This window comes from Dermacentor andersoni, chromosome 6 (genome assembly GCF_023375885.2).
Source record: "Dermacentor andersoni chromosome 6, qqDerAnde1_hic_scaffold, whole genome shotgun sequence".
NCBI lineage: Eukaryota > Metazoa > Arthropoda > Arachnida > Ixodida > Ixodidae > Dermacentor > Dermacentor andersoni.
In genome coordinates this window covers 155,254,779-155,279,619 of record NC_092819.1, presented here as the reverse complement: position 1 = coordinate 155,279,619, position 24,841 = coordinate 155,254,779, and the positions used below count along the sequence as shown (strand labels likewise).

The 24,841-nt window shown below is 43.8% G+C and overlaps 1 protein-coding gene and 1 long non-coding RNA gene across 2 annotated transcripts; one reads left to right on the top strand and one right to left on the bottom strand.

Moving 5' to 3' along the window:
• Positions 1 to 712: 712 nt before the first annotated feature.
• LOC126523749 (astacin-like metalloprotease toxin 4) lies at positions 713 to 9,485 on the bottom strand. The gene is made up of 2 exons (XM_055066967.2): positions 9,282 to 9,485; positions 713 to 1,221 (listed from the first exon to the last, which is right to left on the bottom strand). Exons 1-2 carry the CDS (start codon positions 9,475 to 9,477, stop codon positions 998 to 1,000), a joined length of 420 nt encoding a protein of 139 aa, XP_054922942.2. The 5' UTR covers positions 9,478 to 9,485; the 3' UTR covers positions 713 to 997.
• A 7,576-nt stretch (positions 9,486 to 17,061) lies between these two features.
• On the top strand, positions 17,062 to 23,344 carry LOC140218837 (uncharacterized). The gene is made up of 3 exons (XR_011895026.1): positions 17,062 to 17,754; positions 18,809 to 18,889; positions 21,186 to 23,344. It is a non-coding gene; the product is annotated as an uncharacterized lncRNA (long non-coding RNA).
• Positions 23,345 to 24,841: the final 1,497 nt, after the last annotated feature.

The following is a 24,841-nucleotide window of genomic DNA, read 5'->3' as shown; positions in this document are numbered from 1 at the left end:
GTGTGTACATGTGTGCGTGCGTCCGCGCGTGAAAATTGAGTGGAACTGGGGGATTTCACGTGACACCAGCCGAAATGTATTGAGAGGTACTTCGTAATGGAGGCCTCCGGGTTAATTTCGGCCATCAGGGGATCTTTAGCGTGCCCCAGATCTACGCGGCACGGGCGTCTTTCCATTTCGCCTCCATAAATATGAAGCCGCTGCGGCTGGGATTTCATCCCGCGACACCATATCGGCTAAGCAACCGCGGCGGGTGGTACGTGCGGGCGTGCGTGTCTGTTCGCGTATGTTTGCTTCTGCGTGCGTTCAACAATCCTCAGATAATATGCCAGGGTTGTTGGCTGAGGTGGTTTTATTTCTGCTCAGCTGTGACAACATAATGCTCATCGATGGTGATGCCTTCTCGATTCAAAAAGCGCCACAAAAATGCTCGAAGGGCAAGCTCCTGCAGCCGACGATAGCCCTTTGCCGTGCGTGCCCGAAAGCAGTTGCGAAGTTTAAGTACTAAATATTCCTAATAATCCTGCCTCCACGTAGTGCACTGCAGTCCTGGTTCCTGTAGTGCACCCCGTACCGTGCATGGATTGCCACTCTCAAGTTACTCCTTCACGTAGGCGGAGTTGATAAACTAAACATGTGCATGAGCAAAAACAAAACGAATACTATACGTATGTAAAAAAAATCATCAGCATTGACTCCGGTAAAACAGAAACCGACCAGTCAAAAATATTTATTCTTCAAGGACGTGTTCGTGGCATAGTAAAACACTCAATCGCACTGTATTCTCACTGTTGGGTAGCGCCTCTTATCGTTAAGGTGTCGACCGTGGAGTGCGGCCCACAAGTACCGCAGTTTTGTCTACCGATAGCCACTTCCTTCTCATACATGTTCCCGTTGTTCACTTGGTGTGGCGCCTTTTTAAAGGCATGTTCGTGCCAATTCTTTGACGAGATATACTATTTGGTAAAAGACATCACGGCACAAGATTCAGACACCTCTATGTACAATTGTACAGGGTGTTTATGCGTATAACATCCAGCCTGCTTAGCCCGGTTTTCTCGTACACATCCGTGAGCCGAGTGCCATTCTTTGCCAGCATGGAGGGGAGACCGGGACCTTTGGAAAATGAATCCGAGCCATACAGCATAATCGAGTCGTAGTCGAATTCTGTCAGCAAGCGGATCTGACTAGGCTTCACCTTCCGGAACACTGGCAGGAACTCTGCGAGGCAAAGGAAGGGCGGAAATTCATTGAGCAAAGAAGAACAGGGCCTGCCAAAGTCATTATTGCATTTTCATTGTAGCAATACCAGGATATTGACACGAAATACCACGAAACATCCTGATTACGAAGTGTGCCCTAAGTTTCTTTTTTCCTTTTCGTAAACTTCTAGCTTGAAGGAAAGAAAAAAGGCTTTCCGTTTTGCTATATGGACGATAGGGGCGAACAGATAAATGAAGAATAGATAAGCAACAGAGACGACGAGTGTCATGACTGTCCTGTCAGTCATCCCGTCTGTGCTTATTTCCTGTATGTGTTTCGGTTTACGCGTGTTCGCATGTCGGAAAGAAATATTTGACACAAAGCACAACAATAAGTCCTAAGATGCGATATTTTTATTTCTTTTCAAGTTGGGTTTAATTTTGCTGTGCCCTTCGTCATAATGAACACCCTAATCTGGCGTGAACATTGTTTTATTAGAAAACGAGTTTGATGTAACTCATGCAATATACTTATGACTTAACCTAGTATACTCGCCGTCTTTCATTTCTTTTTTTCTCCTATTTCATTTTTCAGTTCTGTGCCAATACATTTTTTTTGTTTGAATCGCTTCATTATTCATAGACCTTCATGGGGAGCCACCACAGCTTCTGAATGTTCGTTTCGGAAGGAAACATTTGTTTTTCATTTATGTACTATACTAGTGAGTTGCACTGTGACTGACAGTGCGAGTTCGGTTACTTTTTTAATAATTTTCTTCACTTGTATAACAAAATTAGGTACTTAGTAAGGTTCAATCCTTTCTTTTTTATGACACTAATGCACTTCTTTTTTTCGCGATTTCCCCGAATACCTGAGGAGGAGGTGCCGAGTCAGAAATACGGAGCACCAGCTCTCGAAATCATTTGGCAGCTTCGCCAACGATCGAAACTTTGAGATCATCAAGGGAATTCTCATTAAAGAATGCTAAGGAGTCAAGATCAGGACGTTGAGACCACCAATAAATGTTTATTGTTTCTTTCTTTTTTACTCTCTCTCTTTCGTACTGTTCTAGCAGCGAATGGAAATAAAAGGGGCAGGAACAATAGCCTTGCTGTATTCCACCTCTTATACTTATGTGCACACGTGGAAGTAATTCGTGCAATAAACCTTTGATGTTGTCACTCTACGTTTTCTTATAACACAAAGGTGACGAGGGCCTAATATCGAGTGTCACTCAAATTTCTTACCCCGCTTCACAAGGGCGAATGCTCGCTCTCACCTGTGAGCAATAAGTGGTTCTGCCAAAACATTAAACCATACGTAAGGTTCTCAGTACAATGCTTTGCATTGCTAGCAGACAACAAATCGGGCGGTGTTGCATGGCAAGACATCTGCGTACTAAATGTGCTCCGCATTTTCTTTTTTTTTATTTTAAAGGGACAGTAAAGCAATGCAGGAATTCATTTGGCTTTTTAGTTTATTATACCACCAATATCTGTAGGCAATCTCCCTGTCGCCATACAAGCTGCTGCTTCTTTCAAAAGGACAGTGTGAAGAGCATGTTGGGAATCCACATTTAAAACTATTGACAGCGCTTGCCCGCGAGACAGCGCTTCGCGCGAGACTCAGAGCGGTATTGAGACGGCGATGCTACTGGCCATTCTGACCCGGGTTCGATAGTTTTCGGACGCCAATGGACAAGCAGACGTGATGAGTGGATTATACGCAACTCCGGGCCTCTCGGTAAGCGCTGAAAAGCTTTTCCATTTTTATTTTTGCGGACAAGTCTAAAGTGCTTTTCAAATTCAGCGAAAGTATATCGTGTATCTAGGCGTGCTCAAGACCACGTGCACGCGTGAGTTTCGGGAAACAGGAGGTTAGGGCCAGCAAGAATTGACGCTATGCCGTGCAGCCTATGACCATCAGCAAAACCCACAAAGGTCGGACAAATCAGCGGATCTTTTAGGCGCGTAGAACCCTCTAGGCCGCACTTCTAGACGACAAGGTAGCCTAGCCGCCTGGGGGATTATCTTACTGAGCTATGTCTTATGCTCGGTTGCGGTAGTGGGAAGTTCAAATCCATCCCCCTTCTTTTCTTTCTTTTTTTAGTTGACCATGGTGTATCGGCGTATGACCTCCTCCAGTGCACTACATCTGCAAGCTTAGAGTGGTGCCTGATACCGGCGAAAGATGCCGGAAGCGAGTAGGTCTATATTATTCCAGGAAGGCCCAGTAAGCTTGAACAAAGGCATTTCCTCACCAGAACAGGAATTGGACTCCCTGAAGCAGTATTCGGCCACAACCTCCCCAATGATATCTACAATTCACTCAAGGACCTCAGTCCCAAGCAGCTGCGGAGTAGCTGTCGAAGGCGGCGGTCAGACCTGTAACGCAGCAGAGCGTGCTAATAATCTCTGAGACCGGACAGGCCGCCAATAGAAACTGACCCTGTTAACCGTTAATTGCCGTACTCTGTCGACTGAGGCTAGCTTGGCAGTAGTATTCCAAGAAGTATAAGACATTGCTTGGGATATCACCGGCCTTAGTGAGGTTAGAAGAACTGGAGAGGCTGATACGTTGCTGAATAGCAGCCATGTCCTCTGCTATACAGGTCTGCCAGATAAGAAGCCATACGGAGTGGAATTCTTAATCCATAAGGACATAGCGGGCAACATTGGTGAATTCTACAGCATTAACGAGATGATAGCCGTAGTCATAATCAAACATAATAAGAAGTATAGATTAAAGTTAGTACAAGCCTACGCTCAAACATCCAGATACAATAATGAGGATGTAGATCAGTTTTTTAAAGATGTTGCATTAGCGATGAGAAAAGTGCGAACTAGATATACAGTATTAATGGGTGACTTCAGCGCAAAAGTGGGGAAAAAGCGGGCGGAAGAACAGGCAATTCGCAACTGCGGTGACTATTCTAGAAACGCTAGAGGAGAGGTGCTGGTAGGATTCGCAGAAAGGAATAAGCTGAAAATATTGAACATCTTTTTCTGGAAGCGTAGCAACAGAAACTAGACGTGGAAAGCCCTAATGGTGAAACAAGGAATGAAAGTGATTTTATACTTTGTGCCGATTCCAGCATAGCGCAGGATGTAGAAGTGATAGGTAGGGTAAAGTACAGTGATGATAGGTTACTGAGGGCTAGGATTCACCTGAATTTGAAAAGAGAAACAGTAAAACTGGTCAAGAAGAAACAGGTGAATTTAGAGGCAGTAAGGCTAAAAGCAGACAAATTTAGGCTGGTACTCGCAAACAAATTTGCAGCTTTAGAACATACAGATGATAATGATGACATAGAGCTAATGAATGAAACCGTAATGAGGCTGGCTTCAGAGGCAGCAACTGTAGTGGGAGGCAAAGCACCAAGGCAACCAGTAGGCAATGTCTACCAAATAACAAAGGGCCTAATAAATAAACGACAAAAAATGAAAGTGTCGCACTCAATATAGAATTGGCAGAACTGTGAATACTGATCAACACGGCAAAAATAAAGGATATTCGAAATTATAACGTGAGAAAGAGAGAAGAAGCCGTAAATATTGGGCGCAGCCTGAAACTGGTGAGAGAGAAACTTGGCATAGGACAAAACAAGGTGTATACACTGACAAATAAGCAGTGTAATATCATCGGCAATCCCGCCGATATAGTAAAAGCAGCGGAAGTATTCTGTACTGACCTGTACAGTACCCAGAGGAGTCAGAATACCTCAATTAAAAACAGTAATGAACAGGGTACAGGAACTCCTATAACTAGCGATGGGGTCAGAATGGTCTTGCACGACATGAAACAAGGACGAGCGGCAGGAGAAGATGGAATAACAGTCGATTTATTCAATTATGGGAGAGACAATATATAAGCAAAAACTGGCTGTTCTCTATACGAGGTATATATCAACTGCAAGGGCCCCAAAAACTGGAAGAATGCAAACATTATACTTATACACAAAAAGGGAGACATTAAAAAAATTAAAAATTATAGGCCTATTAGCTTGCTCCCAGTATTAAATAAAATATTTACCAAAATATTCTCCAACAGGATAAGGGCAACACTGCACTTTATTCAAGCAAGGGAACAGGCGGGCTTCAGGAAACAATTCTCTACAGTGAATCACATCCATGTCATTAATCGGGTTATCGAAAAATCCGCCGAGTACAATAAGGCTCCAAATAGCTTTCATAGATTACGAAAAAGAATCTGGCTGAGTAGAGATACCAGCAGTCATAGAGGCATTGCGTAATCAAGGAGTACCAGACCACTTACGTAAATACCTTGGAAAATATATACAGAGATTCCACAGCCACCTTAATTTTACACAAGAAAAGTAGGAAGATAGCTATAAAGAAAGGAGTCAGACAAGGAGGCACAATCTCTCGAATTTCTATTCACTGTGTGCTTGGAAGAAATATTCAAGGTATTCAATATTCAAGGCAACTTGTAAGCCGATCATGCCGGTGTTCTGTGCAGCCTGCGGTTGCCCAAGCACAAGCGGCCGCGATGATGTTCCGATGTTCCATTAGTTCCCGCAAGACAATAAGCTTTCAGCTAAGTGCGAGGCTGCTGTGAAGTGAAAGAACTTTAATTGCTCAAGAACAATAGTGCTGTGCTCTAACCACTTCCGTGACGACGATTACTACCAGAGCTTATCAATAAAGCGTGCTTTGGGTTCTCATTCGTGTTAGCACGCTGAACGGAAGGTGCATGTTTATCTCCCACCCTTGACGCAGTTTTCATCGCCAAGCGCCGGGAATTTCCTATTCGCACGTGTGTTGTGAAACAGCCTACATGCAGCTACCATAACGCAGTGCAAGTGTAAAGTTTGCATGTGTTGGAAAGCCGGCTCATGCCAGCACACTGCACTCCCCCTTCTCTCGCACACATAGAGAAACCGACCATCTCACGTAGCCGACGAAATTCGCCGGTTACGAGTAGCGTGCGGATGGCACTCTGTTCTATACTACACGTGCTACAACAGCCAGCAAACTTTTCGCGCGTTGCAACTATCTGTGTAGATTGCCGACAGCTTTGGGGCAGCGCACAAATGCCGAAGATCGCATCACCGCTTACGTTCTACGAGGAGGCCTGCAGGAACATAACACTACAGTTGTTGCCAAGGAAACGTACTCACTGGATGGCTGAGTGCAGCTTAGCAAAAAACATACTCGCCAAGGAACATTTCCAACAGAAGGATATGCGTGGAAAGCACTGCTTGCACAAGTATATTTTTTTTTTTGCTTCTTGGAGAGGCCGGCTTTTTCAAAATCGGCTCGTACATGTAGAGAGTAAAGTATAAACATCATGCAAGTGATCTTGCACGCGGCAGCGACAGCAACAAGCGAGGCGATGGCTGTCACGTTCACTAGTCGCCTACAAGCCGAACTGCACGTGAGCGACGGCTTTTAGCCACGACTTCCCGGTATGAGGGCAGCGATTTACGCACCAAAACTAGCGTGACGCGTGCTTTATCAACTTAAGTTGATGTGTTTTACTGTAAAAAGGAGCATAAAATATTTCTGAAGGTCTTGCACTAGGTTCTTATTCTTGAACGTGTAAAATTCAATAGTTTGCTCATTCCGTGCGACAAACAGTAGTATTTGATTTAGGTACATCAAGTTTCGGCTTCTCACCATCGGCTAGTCGCTCATAGCACTTCCGGGCAACGAGTGACGAGCTCTAGATTTCTGGAAACGAGCAATCGAGCGACAACAACGAGCGATCTGTTCAAGCGACGGCCTGTTTTGTCGCTCGAAGCTATCGTACGTGGCCGTCGCGCCCAAGATCGCTCTCGTGGGGCTTGGACTTAACGCCTAACTCCTCAGAGAATCGCAAGCTCTCGAAATTTTCTATGACCATCTCAGCAAAACAGCACCAAACTACTTTGCACCGTGCTTCATGTGTAGCGGCAGCAGTCGGGCTGGACGAAGACCGTTGTTGACGTCACGAGGCGCCCGACCAATCAGAGGCGGAAACGAGGCGCGCTAGCTGCCCCGAGTCTCCTGCTGCACTTTTCGTCAAAATAAAATCTGTTTGCGCTTTCTTTCGCTCACTTTCGATGCGATATTTGAATTCAGAAGGTTGAAAATCATGACGTACTGCTCTTAACTCATATTTTCTGGAAAAGCTTTCAGTTTCCCTTTAACAGAGAGAGTGTAAGAGTGGGGCTGAGGATTAATATGTAGAAGCCAAAGATAATGATGAACAACTGGCCAAGGCAACAAGAATTCAGGATCGTCAGTTAGCCTCTAGGGTCTGTGAAGGAGTACGTTTACCTAGGTCAACTAATCACAAAGAACCCTGCCCCCGAGAAGGAAATTCGCAGAAGAATAAAAATGGGTTGGTTCGCATACGGCAGACATTCTGAGCTCCTGGCTGGAAGGTTACCGTTATCATTGAAAAGGAAGGTATACAATCAGTGCATCTTACCAGTGCTGACACATGGGGCAGAGACTTGGAGACTAACAAAGAAACTTGTGAACAAATTGAGGACTGCGCAAAGAGCACTGTAACGAAGAATGCTAGGCAAAACTTTGAGAGACAGGAAGAGAGCGGTTTGGATCAGAGAGCTTACTGGTATAGACGATATTCTAATACACATTAAAATAAAAGAATGCCGCTGGACAGGTCATCTAATTCGCAGATTAGATAACCGTTGGACCATTAAGGTGAGAGAATGGGTACCAAGAGATGGGAAGCGCAGTAGAGGACGACAGAATACTAGGTGGTGCGACGAAATCAGGAAATTAGCGGATGCTATTTGGAATCGGTTGGCGCAGGACAGGGGTAATTGGAGATCTAGGAAGAGGCCTTCGTCCGGGAGTGGACATGAATAGGCTTATTATTATTATTATTATTATTATTATTATTATTATTATTATTATTATTGTTGTTGTTATTATTATTATATCATTAAGTGGAGTAGTAGTATTTCTGGAATGTAATACCATGTAATTACATTTATTAGGAATAATCGTAAGCTTGTTAGCAGTAAACCAATCAGAAATTTTGTCTAGTTCGGTATTCATTTTTTCTTCTACGTGTGACATATTTTCACCAGTAATAATAAGGGCGGTGTCGTCACCATACATGAGCATTTCGGCAGTAGTTAGTACTTGTGGTAATTCTTTAATGTATAGCAAGTAAATCAACGAACCTAATACCGAACCTTGTGACACACCTGTTTCCGTGGACAGAAGGGAAAGAATAACGTTAATCGTTACCATTTGTTGACGAACTTTAAGGTAACTCTAAGAAATGCGATATCGTGTTGCGGAAGCCATATTTACGTAATCTGTAAAGTAACATTTCGTGGTCTACGGTATCAAATGCTCTTTTGAGATCAAGAAAAACTGCTACAGCGAATTTATGTGGAAGGGCGGTACTTAAAGTTTGACACACTGTGAGCAGTGCTGTGTTTGCAGAACGCATGGGCCAGAATCCGTGTTGATGTGCTCATAACACATGATATTTGTCCAAAAATAAATGCATGTGTTTTGCGAATGTCTTCACAAAAATATTCTTAAGGACACTGAGATATCACGCGATAGCAAGAAGGGTCGAACCTGTCGCCCTCTTCAGAAAGAGGGGTAACATGGTCTATTTGAAATGTAGTTGGATATTTTCCAGCACGTAGTACCTGTGTAGAAATTCCGTTAGATATATGTAGTGATTCGGGCGATGCATTTGTGACGGAACATTTCACTGACACAACATCGGCATCAACAGTACGAGGCATACTGCTTAACTGATTTAGCACGACATGAATCAACGCCAGCTAATTCATTAGTGCGTGCAAATTATTACAAATTTCGTCCTGGCGGGATTCAATACGTTGCAAAGTGGCAAGCGTGAGGTCTAGCATACGTGGCGTGACCCTGAATTAGACTCGACATCACTGCATAGAAGTAGGCACAGCCGGCACATAAATAAAGAAAATAAGTTTTTGCAGCGCGTTCCTAACGACAGCAGGTCGCTGAGGCACGGCGCCGCAAAAAAGAATCTAGAAGACCCAACAATGTAAACTTGTGGTATTAGGCTCGTTTCAATGTTTAACATAAATATACGCTCACCTTCCAGAATATTTTCTGGGAAGATGTCGATGTAGTTGTCCCTGTCGGGGCGCGAGTGCTCATGAAAGAAGCCCACCGCGTGCAGCAGCTCATGCGTCACTGTGCCGTGGTCGAGGCAGCCGCGGCCCAAGGACAACGGTTGCTGACCGCCACTGCGGCCAAGGTACGAGAAGCACCTGTGCGAGGTGCACAACATCTCCAGACAGGTAGGTGGTGACGGCAAGGACGGCACTATATTCAACGCTTAGTACAATTGACGCGATATGCATCGCGCCTCGTTTAACACCAAACGTGGAAGAACTGCAACATTTTAACAGTGCAAGAAAGGCCTGCAGGGAGGTGGTATAATACGCAAATAAGCCCCCGTGCGGGCAGTGCTTGTGAGATCGATCTGCTTTGAGCCTTTCATTCAACTGTCTAAAACAAAGCACGAGCATGCCACAGAAGCATGCCACCAACGACACCCCTGAACTTAACCTCTCGCTTCCCGAACACCGTCCTATGCCCGTCTTGTTTACTTGTTTTTTCCAGAAAACATGCCGCCAACGTCCACCGTCCCATGCCCATCTTTTTCTTTTCTTGTTTTCCCCCTCTTTGTGTCCCCACTGTTGTTTTCAGTTTTTCCCCCTGATTTGCTTTCTTTTCTCCCCACGTTCCCACTCTCCCGCTCTTATCCACCCGTCTTAGGAACCCCGCTTACAGACGTCAGGCGACAGCGCTCTTTATTTTTGAAGTCTCTCCCTTTACAACCAGCCGCCACCCACAGCCGCATGTGACGTCACTGTACTAAGCCTTTAAAGCTAACACGCCGAGGATGACGAGGCCGCCTTTGACGAATATAAGTCCTCCTATCGAAACGTTGATTAGCCTTTCTGAGGCACTTTATCCCTGTTTAGAACCTTAATACCACAGTATTTCCTAGTGAGGGAGTCAGGGAATTTGCCATTCTCTAACGTGCACCAAAATCTAAGTGTACAGGTGTTTGTACATTTTGCTCTCTTTAAAATGCAGTCACTGTGGTCGGGATTCGATCCCACCGCCTCGTGCTTGGCAGCCCACAACCATAGCCAGTAAGCAACGACAGCGGGATATGACATCGCCTTCTCAGCGCCACAATATGGCCAACAAACGCTGGTGATCACTCTGACGCCTCCAGTAGGTTGTCATAGCGCAAACTGTAATGCTTATATGTGCGGGTTATATTTCTGCGCCGTGCAGTTGATGAAAAAAACTTTTGCCTCAAGCATTTCTCCAGAAAATTTGAGTTAATTTTTCTTTTTTCTCTCGTTTGTCACCTAAAGCTTACTTCTTAGTGCGGCTTGCAAATTAAATACTGCTTTTGAATTGAACCGTATTTTTACGTGCTGTACCAGTTGCCTAGTCCATCAATAATACGAAGGGTTGTGAGAGCAGCAGCATTTAATACGTTAAAATATAAGTAGTAGCCAAGAAAATTCACAACCAAGGCCAGAGCAATTCAAAGTGTAAATGAAATACCCGATTTTTTCAAAAAGAAAATGAGAGAACCACAGAAAGTAAATCTGCTTCAAATGACGGAAACAAGACTGAAAATTTACAAATGGGGCAAAAAAGTTACCAGGAAGGAACATCGACGAGATAACACAAAAGTCAGTGCCTCCCCATTTGAGGCTCGACCTGTCCTCTGTAGACGCAAGCATAGAGACGCAAATATTCGCGACAGGGTCAGTCATGCCTTTGCTGCAGCAAAGTAAGGAAACTATTTATCTCGTCGCAATCGACTGCATAGATATTCATCCAGCAAGGACACTAGAAAACATGTACCTTGTAGGGAAGAGACTGATAAATACCGGAGTCATTGGAGGCATAGGTTCTAGAGATAGAGGTTCCAATCAAGAGAGAAATATCAAAGAGAGATACACCGACCGCTGGACTGCTTTGCATGTATGTAATACCTGATCATAGCTTAAGCAGCGACTAGCCTGCTTAGTCACCCCCTACCACCATATTGATTATAAATAACAAACATCATTATAATAATTATCATCATAACCGTCATCATAATCCTGTCTGCTCGCTCCTCCTTCTGTTCCTTGCATTAACCCCACCTTTCTTACTTGTGTGTGCCGTTATATCCGCACGTTCGAGCACCATTATGCACATAAATGTAAAGGGTGTACACGGCTCCAAGCCAAGAAGTTAGAAGCAGTATGCATACTTCTTACTGCGCTATGCCGCTCCTGGGAAATCAAAACGTGCATGGGCAGCCAGCGCTTAAGTTTCGCTTGGCAGCAGCAGCGCCATAAAACACACAGCCCAGAAAGCGCAGGTAACAGCCTTCGACAGGACATGCTCTGGTTTCGCGTCAGTAAATTAACCGCGTACCTTGCGCCACATGTGCGGAACTCCTGACCTGACTGGGCAACGGCCTGCTACGGCATACCGTAACGGATATGGGTGGCAAGATGACCAAGAGAACATCATACAAAGCAATGCCGTTTACTCATCACTCCGCGGTGGTCGATGAGTATACTCGAATCACTACTAAATTTCCTGTTGTCATAAATTCAGTTTTGGAATTAACAATGAGTCAGGGCAAACGTCTTGTTATTGATTTATTTCAAGACGGATGGATTTGAACAGCAATAAAACGCAAAGCGATGACGGCGCTTACCCTTTGCTGTATATTAGGCGGACGTAGTCTGTCTGGTGGTCTCGATTAACAAAGCGTAGACACGTCGACGTCTCGATATGGTCCATGGAATCCCTTATTATTTTGACATTTTGAGTTGTGCCTGCGAGACGAGGAACAGTATGCCTGTGCCGGTTAGAACTAAGAATTGGTTTCAAGCGCCGTTACACGTTTTTTTTTTTTGTTTTTGCAATAGGTCAGGATGTCCCAGGAGCACCGAAGGGCAAAAGACAATTACCCCGGCAAACTATTTCACTGTCATATTGTAAGTGATTTGCGTACGTAGATCGACAAACAATAAAGATACTTTCCTATTCAGCGTAAAAAATTTGGGAGATCAATGAGTGTACATGCAATAGTAATGCGTTAGAATTAATTTACACCTTTTCGCCTATTTCGCACATGCCCGTTTTGTGCGGAGTGATGAGACAAACACTGACTAAACGTTTGAAATTAATCTTTGCGCTGTCTTTATACGGAGTATATCGGACACGTCGGACGACCATATGCCATCAACTCCCGATTCTGGAGAAGGGTTCTCTGCGCATAGCCACGAGCATGTATTTGTGGTCCGACAAATGGCAGGTAAGGTACCTTACGCAAATTGTGGCAGACGTGTTGTGAAAGACTATGAGGATGCACGCGCTTCACTTGTTGGAGACGGACCCCCCCCCCCAGGGCTTGGCAAGACGAAGATCGACACTTTCATCGAGCACATGAACGAACTTGCGGTGCTTGATTTCTTGGTTGAACGACGGCCGCACGTTTTCATGATATAGGTTCCGCATTTTTCGGTAGGTGCTCTAGGACAGCATCACTCGTACGACTCGTAAAAAGCGCGGCGCCCATCGTTACTTTTATTTGTACAGCAAATAGAACACAAACGTTGCCACAAACACCTCTATGGGAACGCGCGACACGTTTCCCCATTTCCCCTGGAGCGAAGGGCGTTCTCGCTGTTGCGGCGTGTGTCATGAGCCTAGCGTCGATTCGCTAAGCTCTTCGTGCACTAGACTGCGCCTAACCGCTGCGCAAGCATCAACGCCAAAGCAAAGACGCACCCATATTCCCTTCAGCAGCGTAGAAGCAGTTTCTATCCGCATACCCTTCCAATGCAGATCGCATTGCATATCTCTACTTACTTCTTCGCTTGCCGACGCGTCAAATCACAAATTGATGTCCATTCAATATACTCCTTTGGATACATAGCAGTCGTACCGGGTGGAAGCTCCACAAGAAGTTCGGCCAAGAAAAGCTATGACTCCGCCCGTTCCGTCCATGGTTCGCTGCGCGCCAGCACGTTCACTCGCGTGAGCATGCACGCGCGCATTCTCGCGACGGGTTGCAAAGAAAAAACCCGAAAAAAAAAGAACAAAAATAAATATGATCCAGAACAACTCATTAGCAGCCGTATTCCACAGCGTGTTCGTTTCCAATGATTAAAGCTTGTTTCCTTCAATACTGAGCCTACTTAAAAACAGTTGCCAACAACTGCAGGCAGAAAATACCGAACTGTATCCTAGTGCGAACGAAGCCAGTGCAAGAGTGCATCTCCAGCTTCGACTACGTTGACTGCTATTTATGGAAGGAAGTATAGCTTAAGAATTGCTTTCTCCTAATTCCTGGCACTTTCTTGACAAATATTAGGGAAAATCCAGCCGCAGTTATGTTCATTGAAATATCATGGCCGACGTTGAAATACATAAATGGGATAAACCCAAGCTTAGTGCACAAAATTGCACCGCGAAGCTTAGCACGGTTAAGCGAAATGAGTGCCTAGTATGGTGACTACACTCTAAAAACTAGGAAGGGTATCGCAGGAGTGAAGCTGCCGGTTCACTCTTCAAAGCGTCGTTTTACTCTCGCAAAATGTCGAGGAGAGTGAAATGCATTGTTCACTCTGTCACCAAGGAGAGAGTGAAATGTGCTTTTCACTCTCCCCTTCAGAGAGAGAGAGTGAAAAGACTCTTGCGACAATAGAAAAGAGAGACTCTTGCGGCAATAGAAAACAAAACGTAGCGTAATCTTCTGCTTCAACTATAGGTGGCTGGCCCCGAACATGGCAATGTATCATTCATGCACGCTGAGCGAAGAACACATCGTTTTGCTTCTAAGAGAACAGGCCGCCGCAGTTCAAAGGAACGCGTAGCGAGCGCTCTACTTTTTCACTCGGAGTGGCTCCACCGCGCGCGCGCGCGCTCACGATCGCGGAACAACACAGCACTGGAGAAAGTAGATCCATCCAGCGAGCAAAGGCCAGCCGAGGGAGAACGTGTGGCAGCCATCTCGCGTCGCCACGAAAACACGACAGTCGTTCGTCATGCCTTGGATATAACAACAAATCCTCCACGGTAAGTGAATTCTAACTTAGGTGCACATTCTCCGTATATATCATGCTATCGCCAGGAAGTCGTCGCTGCGCTTAGCCGACGCGATTGACAAAGGACTAGGCGTACGCGCTGTCTCTCGATGTCAATCGAAAAAGCCAGTCGTCGCGATAACTGCATGTGATTTTATAACTTTGCCGTTGTCCGTAAGAGCTTTAAAAATCGCAAACGCTGCCAGAACTATGGTATGTTCAATAAGACGCCAGGCGAGAGGACGCTTAAAATGGTTAGTTCACCAGCCCGTGATTCCGAGCCTGTGCGGAGCGTGATTAGCGTGCGTTTTGTGTGTTTTAATTTATTCAGTTTGGCAGTCTACTGTGTACGGAACGCTGTTGAACTAAGGAATCACATAACAGAAGGCGTCATTTTGCTGGCAGCATGCTTTTTTTTTTATAAGTAAACCGCGCGCTTGACGGTGTCTCGCGCAGGGGGAATCTGCGACCACTGAAGTTACGTGCAGCACCAGTGCTAGTTAGAAACTTTGCCGCAGGCATTCAGCTGCATGCTGCAAGAGGTCAGTTGGGCGCGTTATCTTGAACTTACTGAAAACGCATGAGGAATCCATGTTTTATGCTGAAAAAAGTATAAACCCCATTTAAGCGATCTTGCGCGCGGCAGCTACAAGCGACGCGACGGAGATGGCTGTCGCGTTCGCTCGTCGCCTACAAGTCGTACTCCGTGCGAGCGACGATTTTGAGCGACGCCTCCCCGGTGTTGCCGGCATGAGGGCTGCAGTCACGCGTGACGCGTGCTTTAGTAATTTACGTTGATGTATTTTACTATAAAAAGTAGCATAAAATATTTCCGGTGGTCTTGCAGTACGTTCTTATCCTTGCACGTATAAAAATTGAATCATATGCTCGTTCCGCGCGACAATCGGTAGTATTTGAGCGATGTATGTACATCCAGTTCCGGCTTCGCGCTATTGGCTAGTCGCTCATAGCACTTCTGGGCGACGAGCGACGATTTCTAGATTTCCAGAACCGAGCCATCTGTTCAAGCGACGGCCCGTTTTGTCGCTCGAAGCCGTCGCTCGTCGTCGTCGCGCACTAAATCGCTCTCACAGTGTTTATCCCTAAGACCGAACTGTTTTTGCTCATGTTGAAATGGTGTGATTATAGGTCTGGTTTTGTCTCCTGTTGCGGTTTTCGTGCACGGTGCGAAACTGAAAGGATGCTTATGTCTACGAACTCGGTGAATTGTCGAGCAGCTAGTTACGCATCGGCATCGAATATAACGGCTGCTGTGTGGAATTACAATTGCAGGGGCGCTTTGCATACGCTTATTGTTTTGGACATGCCTGTGCATTTGCTAATATGAGTTGGCGTGTCAGAGTTATGTCATATGAACAGCTAAATCAGCCTTCCTCTGGGGGTTACAAGCGTAATGTGTGCATTTTGCTATAGCATGGCAGATCAAGATGTGTTTATCGCTTGAATATTTTTAGTAGAGAAATAAAATATCAAAATAAAATGTTGCTTTAATTCCGTGTTACCAGTCTGTCGTACACAGAACAATAGGTTGGTGTAATAAACTAATAACTGCGGTTTAACTGCAACTTTTACATGCCTACAAGAATGTAAAATGCTAGATTTCAAACTGCAGCAGTAGTCGGGTCTGTCAAAAATGAACTCCACTGCGCACCTCATGCATGAAAATAAGTTCATGCCTTTTAGTAAGCTTAGATGCAGGCTGCAGTGAACTTGTTAGTATTGAAATGTGGGTAAGCTTGCCATAACAAGCCTTGTTGCCCTTTTTTATAGGCACATCCATATGTCCATTGAGCTGAAGGACAATATTTTCATCCCTACTGAGAATCATGTTTGCAGCTATAATCCTCAAATTATGGCTTCAGCAGTGGCACAACCAGGGATGGTGCGGGGGGGGGGGGGGGGTGCACACTGGGCACGTGCTTAGGATGTGTCACAAGTGGTGTTTGCGATACACCAGACTCATGACAGACCTATGACGTCTGAAAATGACCAATATTCTATTCATTAGCAGGAGTATTCTAACATTCATGAAAAACAAGGATGAACTGTGGTTTATTTGTTTTTTTGCTTAAATCTAAAAATTGAAGTTAGTTTAGCAGTTGACTGTTGCAGTCATTTGGATGTTTTGCATGCATTTCACTAGGAAGACTAAGAGCTAAGACTTTTTTATTGCCATGGCCTTGACTGTCTTGATGTTGTTTTGCACCATGCCCTTGTGTTGACTTTTGCATACGATATTTTTCAGGCACCCGCTTTATATAACGCTAGAAGGCAGCGGCAAGGACACGAGGATGTGAAAGAGCCAGTGCAGCGCGACTTCACGTAGTGCAGAGGAGCCAATGCCAAAAAATCAAAATACATTGGCATGTTATTTGGACAAGAAAACTAGTATGTGGGTATATTGGGTGTACCATTTGACCAAATGTCAACAAAATCAAGATACAGTATGTTACACGAAGATGAAAATTCTCACGTGCTCCAGGCAGTCATCTTAACATGGTATACTTATGTAATGTCTCTGATTGGAAAGTCAAATCAAGTATGCTCTCTGGAGACAAACACATAGCAGCAAGTGTCATTGAAAAGTTAAAAATGTGTTTTAAGAAAGCTGATTAGTTCTGAGAAGTGACTGCTTTTTGTCTTGCCTCTCAACAGATATATCCATGTGATAAAAAAATAGTGGTACAATAAAATTGCATATTTGGTTAGCGACATGATACATACTTGCAATGAGCACGGTGCCTGTGTTTACTATAAAAAGCAACAGCCCATGCTTGGTTAGGTTAGGCCCACTACAACATGCAGGCATGGGTGATTGGCGCTTTTTTTATTTCTGTCGTGAGGTTTATTGACGTGCGTATAGGTGCAGTGGCACGCAGTATGGCTAGTACAAAAAAGGGGGGGGGGGGGCAGATATATGTAGCTCACTGTACACGACACAGGGCAAAGGAAATCCGTGTTCAGCAACTATGTTAAATGCCATGTACGTAAATTTTACAACGCTACTCGTTCGAAGCGCGCACAGGTGCATATTGAAGAAAAGTTTCCAGGGTAGATAATTTAGTTCGTAATTTACACTAATTTTGCTCTAACCACGAGACATAATAATTTGAATATACTGCACGGAAAAACCTAGAGCGAATTAAATTGTGTGTCAGCTTCGTGTGTATACATATAGTCTTTCCTATGCATTAGGTTTTTTGCGTAATGCATTAACAGTTGACAGCCTATCTTATGATGTGTACTCTGTTTACATTACAGTTGTTTATTAGTTTACTCGTTTGTTTTGCGACTGATGAAATGCCGGCATATATATATTTTCAACATTTGACATAACCCTGTATGCCTTGCAGGGACAACCCAGCACGTGCATTTCTCAGCACCCAGTCAACTGCCAAAAGTGACTCAAACACAGGCCACCAGTAAGTGGACATCAGTTGCAATTTCACATTATGCAGTTGGCGGCTGCCTTGTACGGAGGCTTTTTTTTTTAATGAGATGGTGATGTCGTTCTAATGTACATTTTGACCACAAAGGTGCGATCATGTCTCACAGAGGCATATATGGTTGCTATTCTCTGCGAGGACGTGTTCTCGTGTTCGTGAAGCATTTGTGTTTGGCAGTATTGTCGCCCAATGAGTCGGATATAAACACTAACTCACCACTGCCAGCAAGTAGTTGCGAGAAACGCATTATGACGCTGTAAAGTTATTTCATTAATTCGAAGGAAAGTTTTGCAGCAGGAAAAAAGGTTGCTATTCCAGGTAAACATGTCTTTTTCTCGCAGGTTATTTAGCCAAACGGTGAATGCATGAAATTCGTGACTTATGAATAGATTTTAATTTATTCTTTAGTAATGCTTCTAAAAGAGACTAGAAATAGCATGTGACTACCTCTGCAATCAGCAGACCATACACTTACAGTCATAAGTGGCAGTTCCATGCAGTCTCGCACTTTATATAACCTTTCCTTTCAGCAACATTGGAACTGGTGGCTGCGTTTTCAGAAGGAGAAGTGCACTTGACACTGTATATGTATGTGTGAATTCGGTTTTCTTTGTATGTGTCGGCTCACTGACAAACAGTGCAAAAATCTGTTGTACCATGAGCCTGACGACGCCTTCTGCTGCTAGAAATGCGGCACTTCGTATTTTATAGTACTGCATCACATTTAAATCAAAGCTACCACATAAAATGATCAAGAAAACTAACCGCTGTTATAGCTGTTTTCCTCAAAGAACGCTTGTCCTTTATGGGCTGTGTTAATCTGAGCTCTCCACCGATGTTTCAGTAGTATTATCCCTTAGTGAGTGAGAGATTGGGGGCAATTAATCGTGTTAGTGTTTAAGTGGTGTCCTAATTATTTGCATTTGTTCCAACAAAGTTGTCTAGATTACTTTATTGTGTAGTGTAAAGCTTATGAAACCATCAGCAACTACTGAGTTGCTAACACGCATATGGATTTGTCACTATACAGGTGGAACTCGGCTGTACCACTGCAGTGCTGCGGAAATTGCCTTCACCAGCGGCTTTGCAACAGCTGTTTCGCAGCATGTCTGTATGTGTTAATTTATAATTATGTTGGGATGGGCTAGTATTATGGACCACTGCTACTCTGTATTGTGACAGATCCATATGATAAGGGATGTAATGGGCACAGCGAAAACCTTTGAATTTTTTACTATGGTACATAAACAGGCTCTCCTTTTCGTCACTGGAGCAGGAGAGAAGGGCATGCAGGCACTCCTGAATGTACATATATTTCAAAACATGAGAGAGACACACACACACACAAACTAAAGGCAGGGACGTTCCATCTTTCATCTTGAATTGAATTGTGCAGCGCAAAAATACAACACAGACCACAGAGAAGCACACATGTTAATAGGTTTGATACACACGTTAGTTCAACAGATTTGATACTTCAAGTGTGCTATTTTACACAAGGGGGAAGGGAAAGGGGAGAAAATCTAAACAAAAAGTGGAGTGGAAAAAAGGAATCGTGCCAAAAAGCATGAGAAGCATCGCGCAGCCAGGATCACCAGCAGGACATCTAAAAAGCACTCTGATAAAATTACATACAGGACAACCTTACGTATAGTTTGTTTCAATCAACTCAGATCACATGCAGCCATTACTGCTATCAAGTTGTTTCCTTATGTCATATGAGGGAATGATGTGGGCCCAAAAAACTGTTTAGAGCTGAAGGATTATGTTCCATTCTAGCCTCATTGCCTGCTTTTTTATCATATTGTTATCAGCTGCTTATGTTAGGGACAAAAAGTAAGAGTACGAACTGTTTCCCGATTCGCCATTCCACACAACATGTCTTTGTGACTATATGTACATGCAGATGATCCATAGTTGAAAAATATTCAGTACAGTAGAATCTCATTACAAGATGCACTTGGTTGTAAGAGACATCTGAAAATGGTTTGGTTGGTTTTCCGATGTTTGCCACGTTAACAATACTGTATACAAGAGACACCTTTGTTACTAAGGATGACTTTTTAAGTATTCACTACTTCGAAGGGACACAACCCAGACACATTCACTTTGTGCACCTTGTGTGCTCCGAAGGGCGTAAAGATCACGCAATCCTTACACAAGTCAATCGCGCATGTCTCTTTTAGCATGAACCAGAAAAGGAGGGCAACGAGGACAGTGCAGGGCAGAAAGTGTCGGCAGTTGAAGCTGACGAGCGCCTAAGAGCACCTCAAAGGTACTGCGAGCAACAAGGCTTGCAAAGTGAAGTGTTTAAATTCCAGAAGTTGGGAAGGAAGCTAACACAATCTACAGTCACTAAAAAGCTGTGAATGTCTTCTTTAAAGGGCCCCTAAACCACCGAGGTTGAAATTTAGTTGCGGTGTTGCAGTTCTACACAATAAGGCAATGAACAGGTAGCCACGAGAATTTTTCGAAACGGTGCAGTAATAGTGGAGCTACGTGTGTTTGATTATCGAAAAGTAGTCCCCACTCATTTCACTCTTTCATCTGGTACACGCCATAAGGACAGTATCGTCTTTTCCTTGCCTAGTACACCTCCAAATGTTACGGGACAGGCCAACACCAACGAGCTCTGTTGCTGCCGCGCTGGCCCGTCGTCCTGCGAGGGGTGGCCCTAATACAACGGAACTGTATGGTGACTCGTGTTGAAGAGCCTCATAGGGAGACCCTTCTGTTGGCGTTTGTTCTTTGCCCCCATTGGCTGCCCACAATGGCATCGCGCGCAACGCGACGAGGAAGGAGTGTGTGTATTTGCTTGCAGGCCTTGCCGGCAGTCGTACACTTTCGTTTGACCAATCGACAGCACCGGAAACTGGTGACATCATCAGAGACAGCCTGGTGACGTCAGGACAAACTGGGGGGTGCAGGATAGATCCAGAGAGGCGCACGGGGTCATATTCTTCATATTGTGGTGCTCCGGCAGTGCTACGCACTCTGGCATTTGGCTTCGTCGATCGTGACGGCATTCTGATTTCGATACGCGTGTTTACTTGAAATGTTCAAAAAATGTCGAGAAGTGGTTTAGGGGCCCTTTAAGCCACCCTGAGCATTTATTCCTTCAGATGTATCAAAACATACTTTAGTGATGATGCATAATAAAGTGATCTAGTCTGGCTCCTCAGTGTCTCAAAATTTTTGGTTTCGAGAGACATGTTTCCCGTGCCTCTTGAATATCTTCTGATGAGGCTTTACTGTAATATACACAAACAATTGTGTAACTCCTCCTGCAAGTATTATTCATTAAGCCCGGTCACTTATGTGCAAAGCTTGTGGTTAAGTCTTGATGTCCGTACTTTTTAGAGCTATGTTTATTAATTCATGCTGTTCTTATTGGTTCTTCGATGCAGGAGACAATGCCTACGAAATTATTGGCCCTGATCATGAGATCAAGGGGCAAACAACATCTCTGTTGCAGAAGTGAGCCCGATACCACTTGGAAGTTACCATGACAGATGACATGGCAGCAATAGATACAGAGACTGCCATGTCTACTGCAGCTGCAACAGTGTACGAGGCAAGCAGCAGCGCGTCAGCATCAGCAGCAGTGTCAGAAGGAACCACACCAGGCCTGGTAGAGCAACATGTGTGCTATCACTGACTTTTTTTGTAGTGGATACAACTCATTTGCTCAACATACAAAAGCTTTTCACCACGACTGTGAGCCAGTGTTATTGTGCAGCAAGTGCAAGACTAAGTTAGGTGTTATAACACAGTACAAGCATCACTTTAATATATGCAAATGCAAACATATTACAGTTGTTGCCTCCCCAGCCAGCCCACATAGTGACAACAATGTGGAACACATGGTGGGACACACCTCTCCCCCATTACAAGATAGTAGAGACTGTCAGTGTTGTTGCTAGATTGACTGGTCTTTGTAGGCAACTAGAAGGACAACACAGGTGTCATAAGATTGTTGTTGATGTTGTTGTTGAAGAGGTAAAAAAGAAGTTTGATGCAGCTGAAGTGCCAACTGATATTGAGCAAATCAAAAGCAACCACCTGAGAAAGCAACACTTTTGAAATTTGGATATCTATGTGCCGCCAACTCTGGTAAGAATGGCATAGGACAGAAGTGTGATGAAAATCACACAGACACTGCTGTTGCATCACTGGCCACAGTGAGCAGCGACTTGTAGGGCAAGAGAGTCAACTGAAACTAACATTATGATATAGTGTCATGCTCCCATGTGACCACTTTTCAAGTTATTTTGCAAGATACAGCTCAACCTCCAGAAACGAGACTGCAACTTGTCTGTAAAAAAGCTTTCACAAAAAATTATTCATAACACTATTAACATAGCAGTATCTTTTTTTTGTGTCGGTTCGAGGTTCCCGGCTGTCCATTAATGCAAAAATTGAGGAAAAAAAGAACATGTGTCGTACTTACACCTTTTTAACAAGTACGAGGGGGACAGAACTTTCCTAGTCATGCATCTTCATCATACTATCAAGTTTTTAAATGCCTTTTATAATTATTATTACCAGTTATATCTGAGTGCATTGTATGCATGTAGCAGGTGTAAAATCAGGTCTGTTGGATCAGATGCCTTATCTGCAAGCGAGCCCTATATTGAAGAAATTTGAATTAAAATAGTTACGTTGGAGACGCAGTCTTTCAGCACTTTATTGCCTGTGGTTTAAGCATTGCTCAATACTTTTGTGGGTGGCCATTTCAACCGGCACAGCACTGCGCTTTGCCACAGTCACATTTGTCTTCAAAGCGGTGTTTACCATTTGTGTTGATCTGTTTGTGTATGCATAGAGCAGTTTTTAATTTATATTTTTCTGCATTCTTGTGCTTGCACTAAGCTTGTATAAGGCAGTTACAAAATGTGCGTCACTATAACGAACTGTTCTGTTGAGCTTACACTTGCAAATAATCGTGTTCAGATGGCCGCACTTCTATGCGGGTGCACCGCTAGCTTTGTGTATGTTCTCATGTTTGTATAAAGCTTATATAAGCTAGTTAGAAAATGTATGTCACTAAGCATTGTGATATTCTTTAAAGAACTGCTTGGTTGGTTTTACACTTGTGAATTAGTATTGAGGCGGTGGTATTCCCATGTATGCCCACTGCTAGCTTTCTGTGTCCTCACGTGTTTGTATTAAGTTTCTACAAGGGAGTTACAGCATGTACATCACTAAGCGCTGTGATATTTTTTAAAGAACTGCTTTGTTGGTTTTACACCTGTGAGTAATAGTACTCGGGTGGCACTAGTCATGTGTAGGTACACAGGGACCATTTGTATACATTATGCTCATGTAAAGCAGTTACAAAGTGTATGTCACTAATTACTGTGATATTTGTTGAATTGCTGTGATGGTTTTACACATGTGAATAATAGTGGTCAGGACACAGTACTTGCGGTGTATAGTTGAATTTATACACTGCCAAGACATGGGCTGTATACGTACCAAGAGAAATGTATGTCATTATATTGTTGTGATTATTACTGTTTGGATTTTATTAAACTGTAATAAAATTGTTTCTTGTATCTATTGAGGTATGGCAATTTGTCATGCAACCAAACTGAGGACCTGCACTTGTGCATACAAATAAACAGCTAATTTAAGAGTATACTGCTCATATTCTGCTAAACCAGTTTAACAAATATTGTACTACAATGCTGGAAAAATGACAGAGCTGACTTGGATGTACAGAAAAAGTTCTGCACTGGCTGAAGGACTGCCCCACACTGGAGTTCGTAATGTTGCGTTTATTGGAGTAGAACAGAAAGTGCACTTCTATTAAAAATGCGACAGTAGGTGCAGAAACATAAGGCAGACGAGCGGATGTGGCACATTTTTTTCAGGGCCCTCCATGCCTACTACTGCATTTCTAGTCTTCCTGTGCTCTGCGTTCCCTGTTCAGCCAAGGTTTTTACTCCATGACAGTTGTTCTACTGGGTTCGTAGCAATATTGAAGAAAAAAATTCAATGGTTTTCAAGGACTTTCGAGGCCCCGACACAGTAACTTCAAGGACCTCGTGCAATGTGTGTAGTAGTTTGGACAGGCAATAACTTGTTCAAGAACACTGTTAACTTTAATGCAAACAAAAGAAAACAAAAATCGCATTTCAGTGATTTCAAACATTTGAAAGACTGCTAATTTGCCTTTCACCGCCCACCACAAAACGCACACAAGGAAGGATTTCAAGAAAGCGCTCAAAGTTTTTCTGCAATAGCACAATTAACTACTTGGACCTGCAACGTTTGCAGTTTTTGAATACTGTTTGGTTTGACAGTGTATGTGATGTCATCTGTTGCCTCAGCTTTTTTCACCATCAAATAAGCAATAGTCATTTCTAATTTCTTTTTATTGTGTCTGTCGCTCTCAATTTTCTCTTCACGGCTTCTCTTCGAATGCCTCAACTGTTGAGCTTCCTGCTTCTGCTACTCCAAGCACATTTGTCGCCGGTTCCATGTGCATAAAACTGGTATCTGCAGCTCCTTTGTAATTTCAACTTTAAGGATGTCGCTTTCCTTCTATTACCTCCAGAGACAATTTTCTGTGACATGCGAAAGAGTGTCACAGAAGGGAAAAAAAGCGCTTGGCAATGTCTGCTAAGTCTAGCCAAGTGTACAAGTTTAAGGACTTTCCAGTACTTCTAAAAATTCAAGGGTTTTCAATGCCTTGAAAATGGCATTTTAGAAATAAAGGATTTTCAAGGATCGCTACAAACCCTGGATTCTAGCACCTAAATAATTTTACAAGCTTATTTTGGCATGGAGTTAGGAAATTCATGCTTTCTAGCTAACGCTGCACTATCTCTGTACAGTGAAGCCACGAGAGCGCAACTATTTTGGAGGAAAGAAAAATACTGAAAGCTTTTAATACCACTCTTCTTTTTTTCTATGGAGCTTCGTATTGCCTAGTTAAGTTTACGAATGTGCCTGGTTTTGGCGGGCGTTTCTTCGACATTTTCTGGAAGAAGCAGATGTCTAGCCCCGTATTCAGAAATGTATCTTAACACAAAGCTCATGCTTGACTTGATATAAA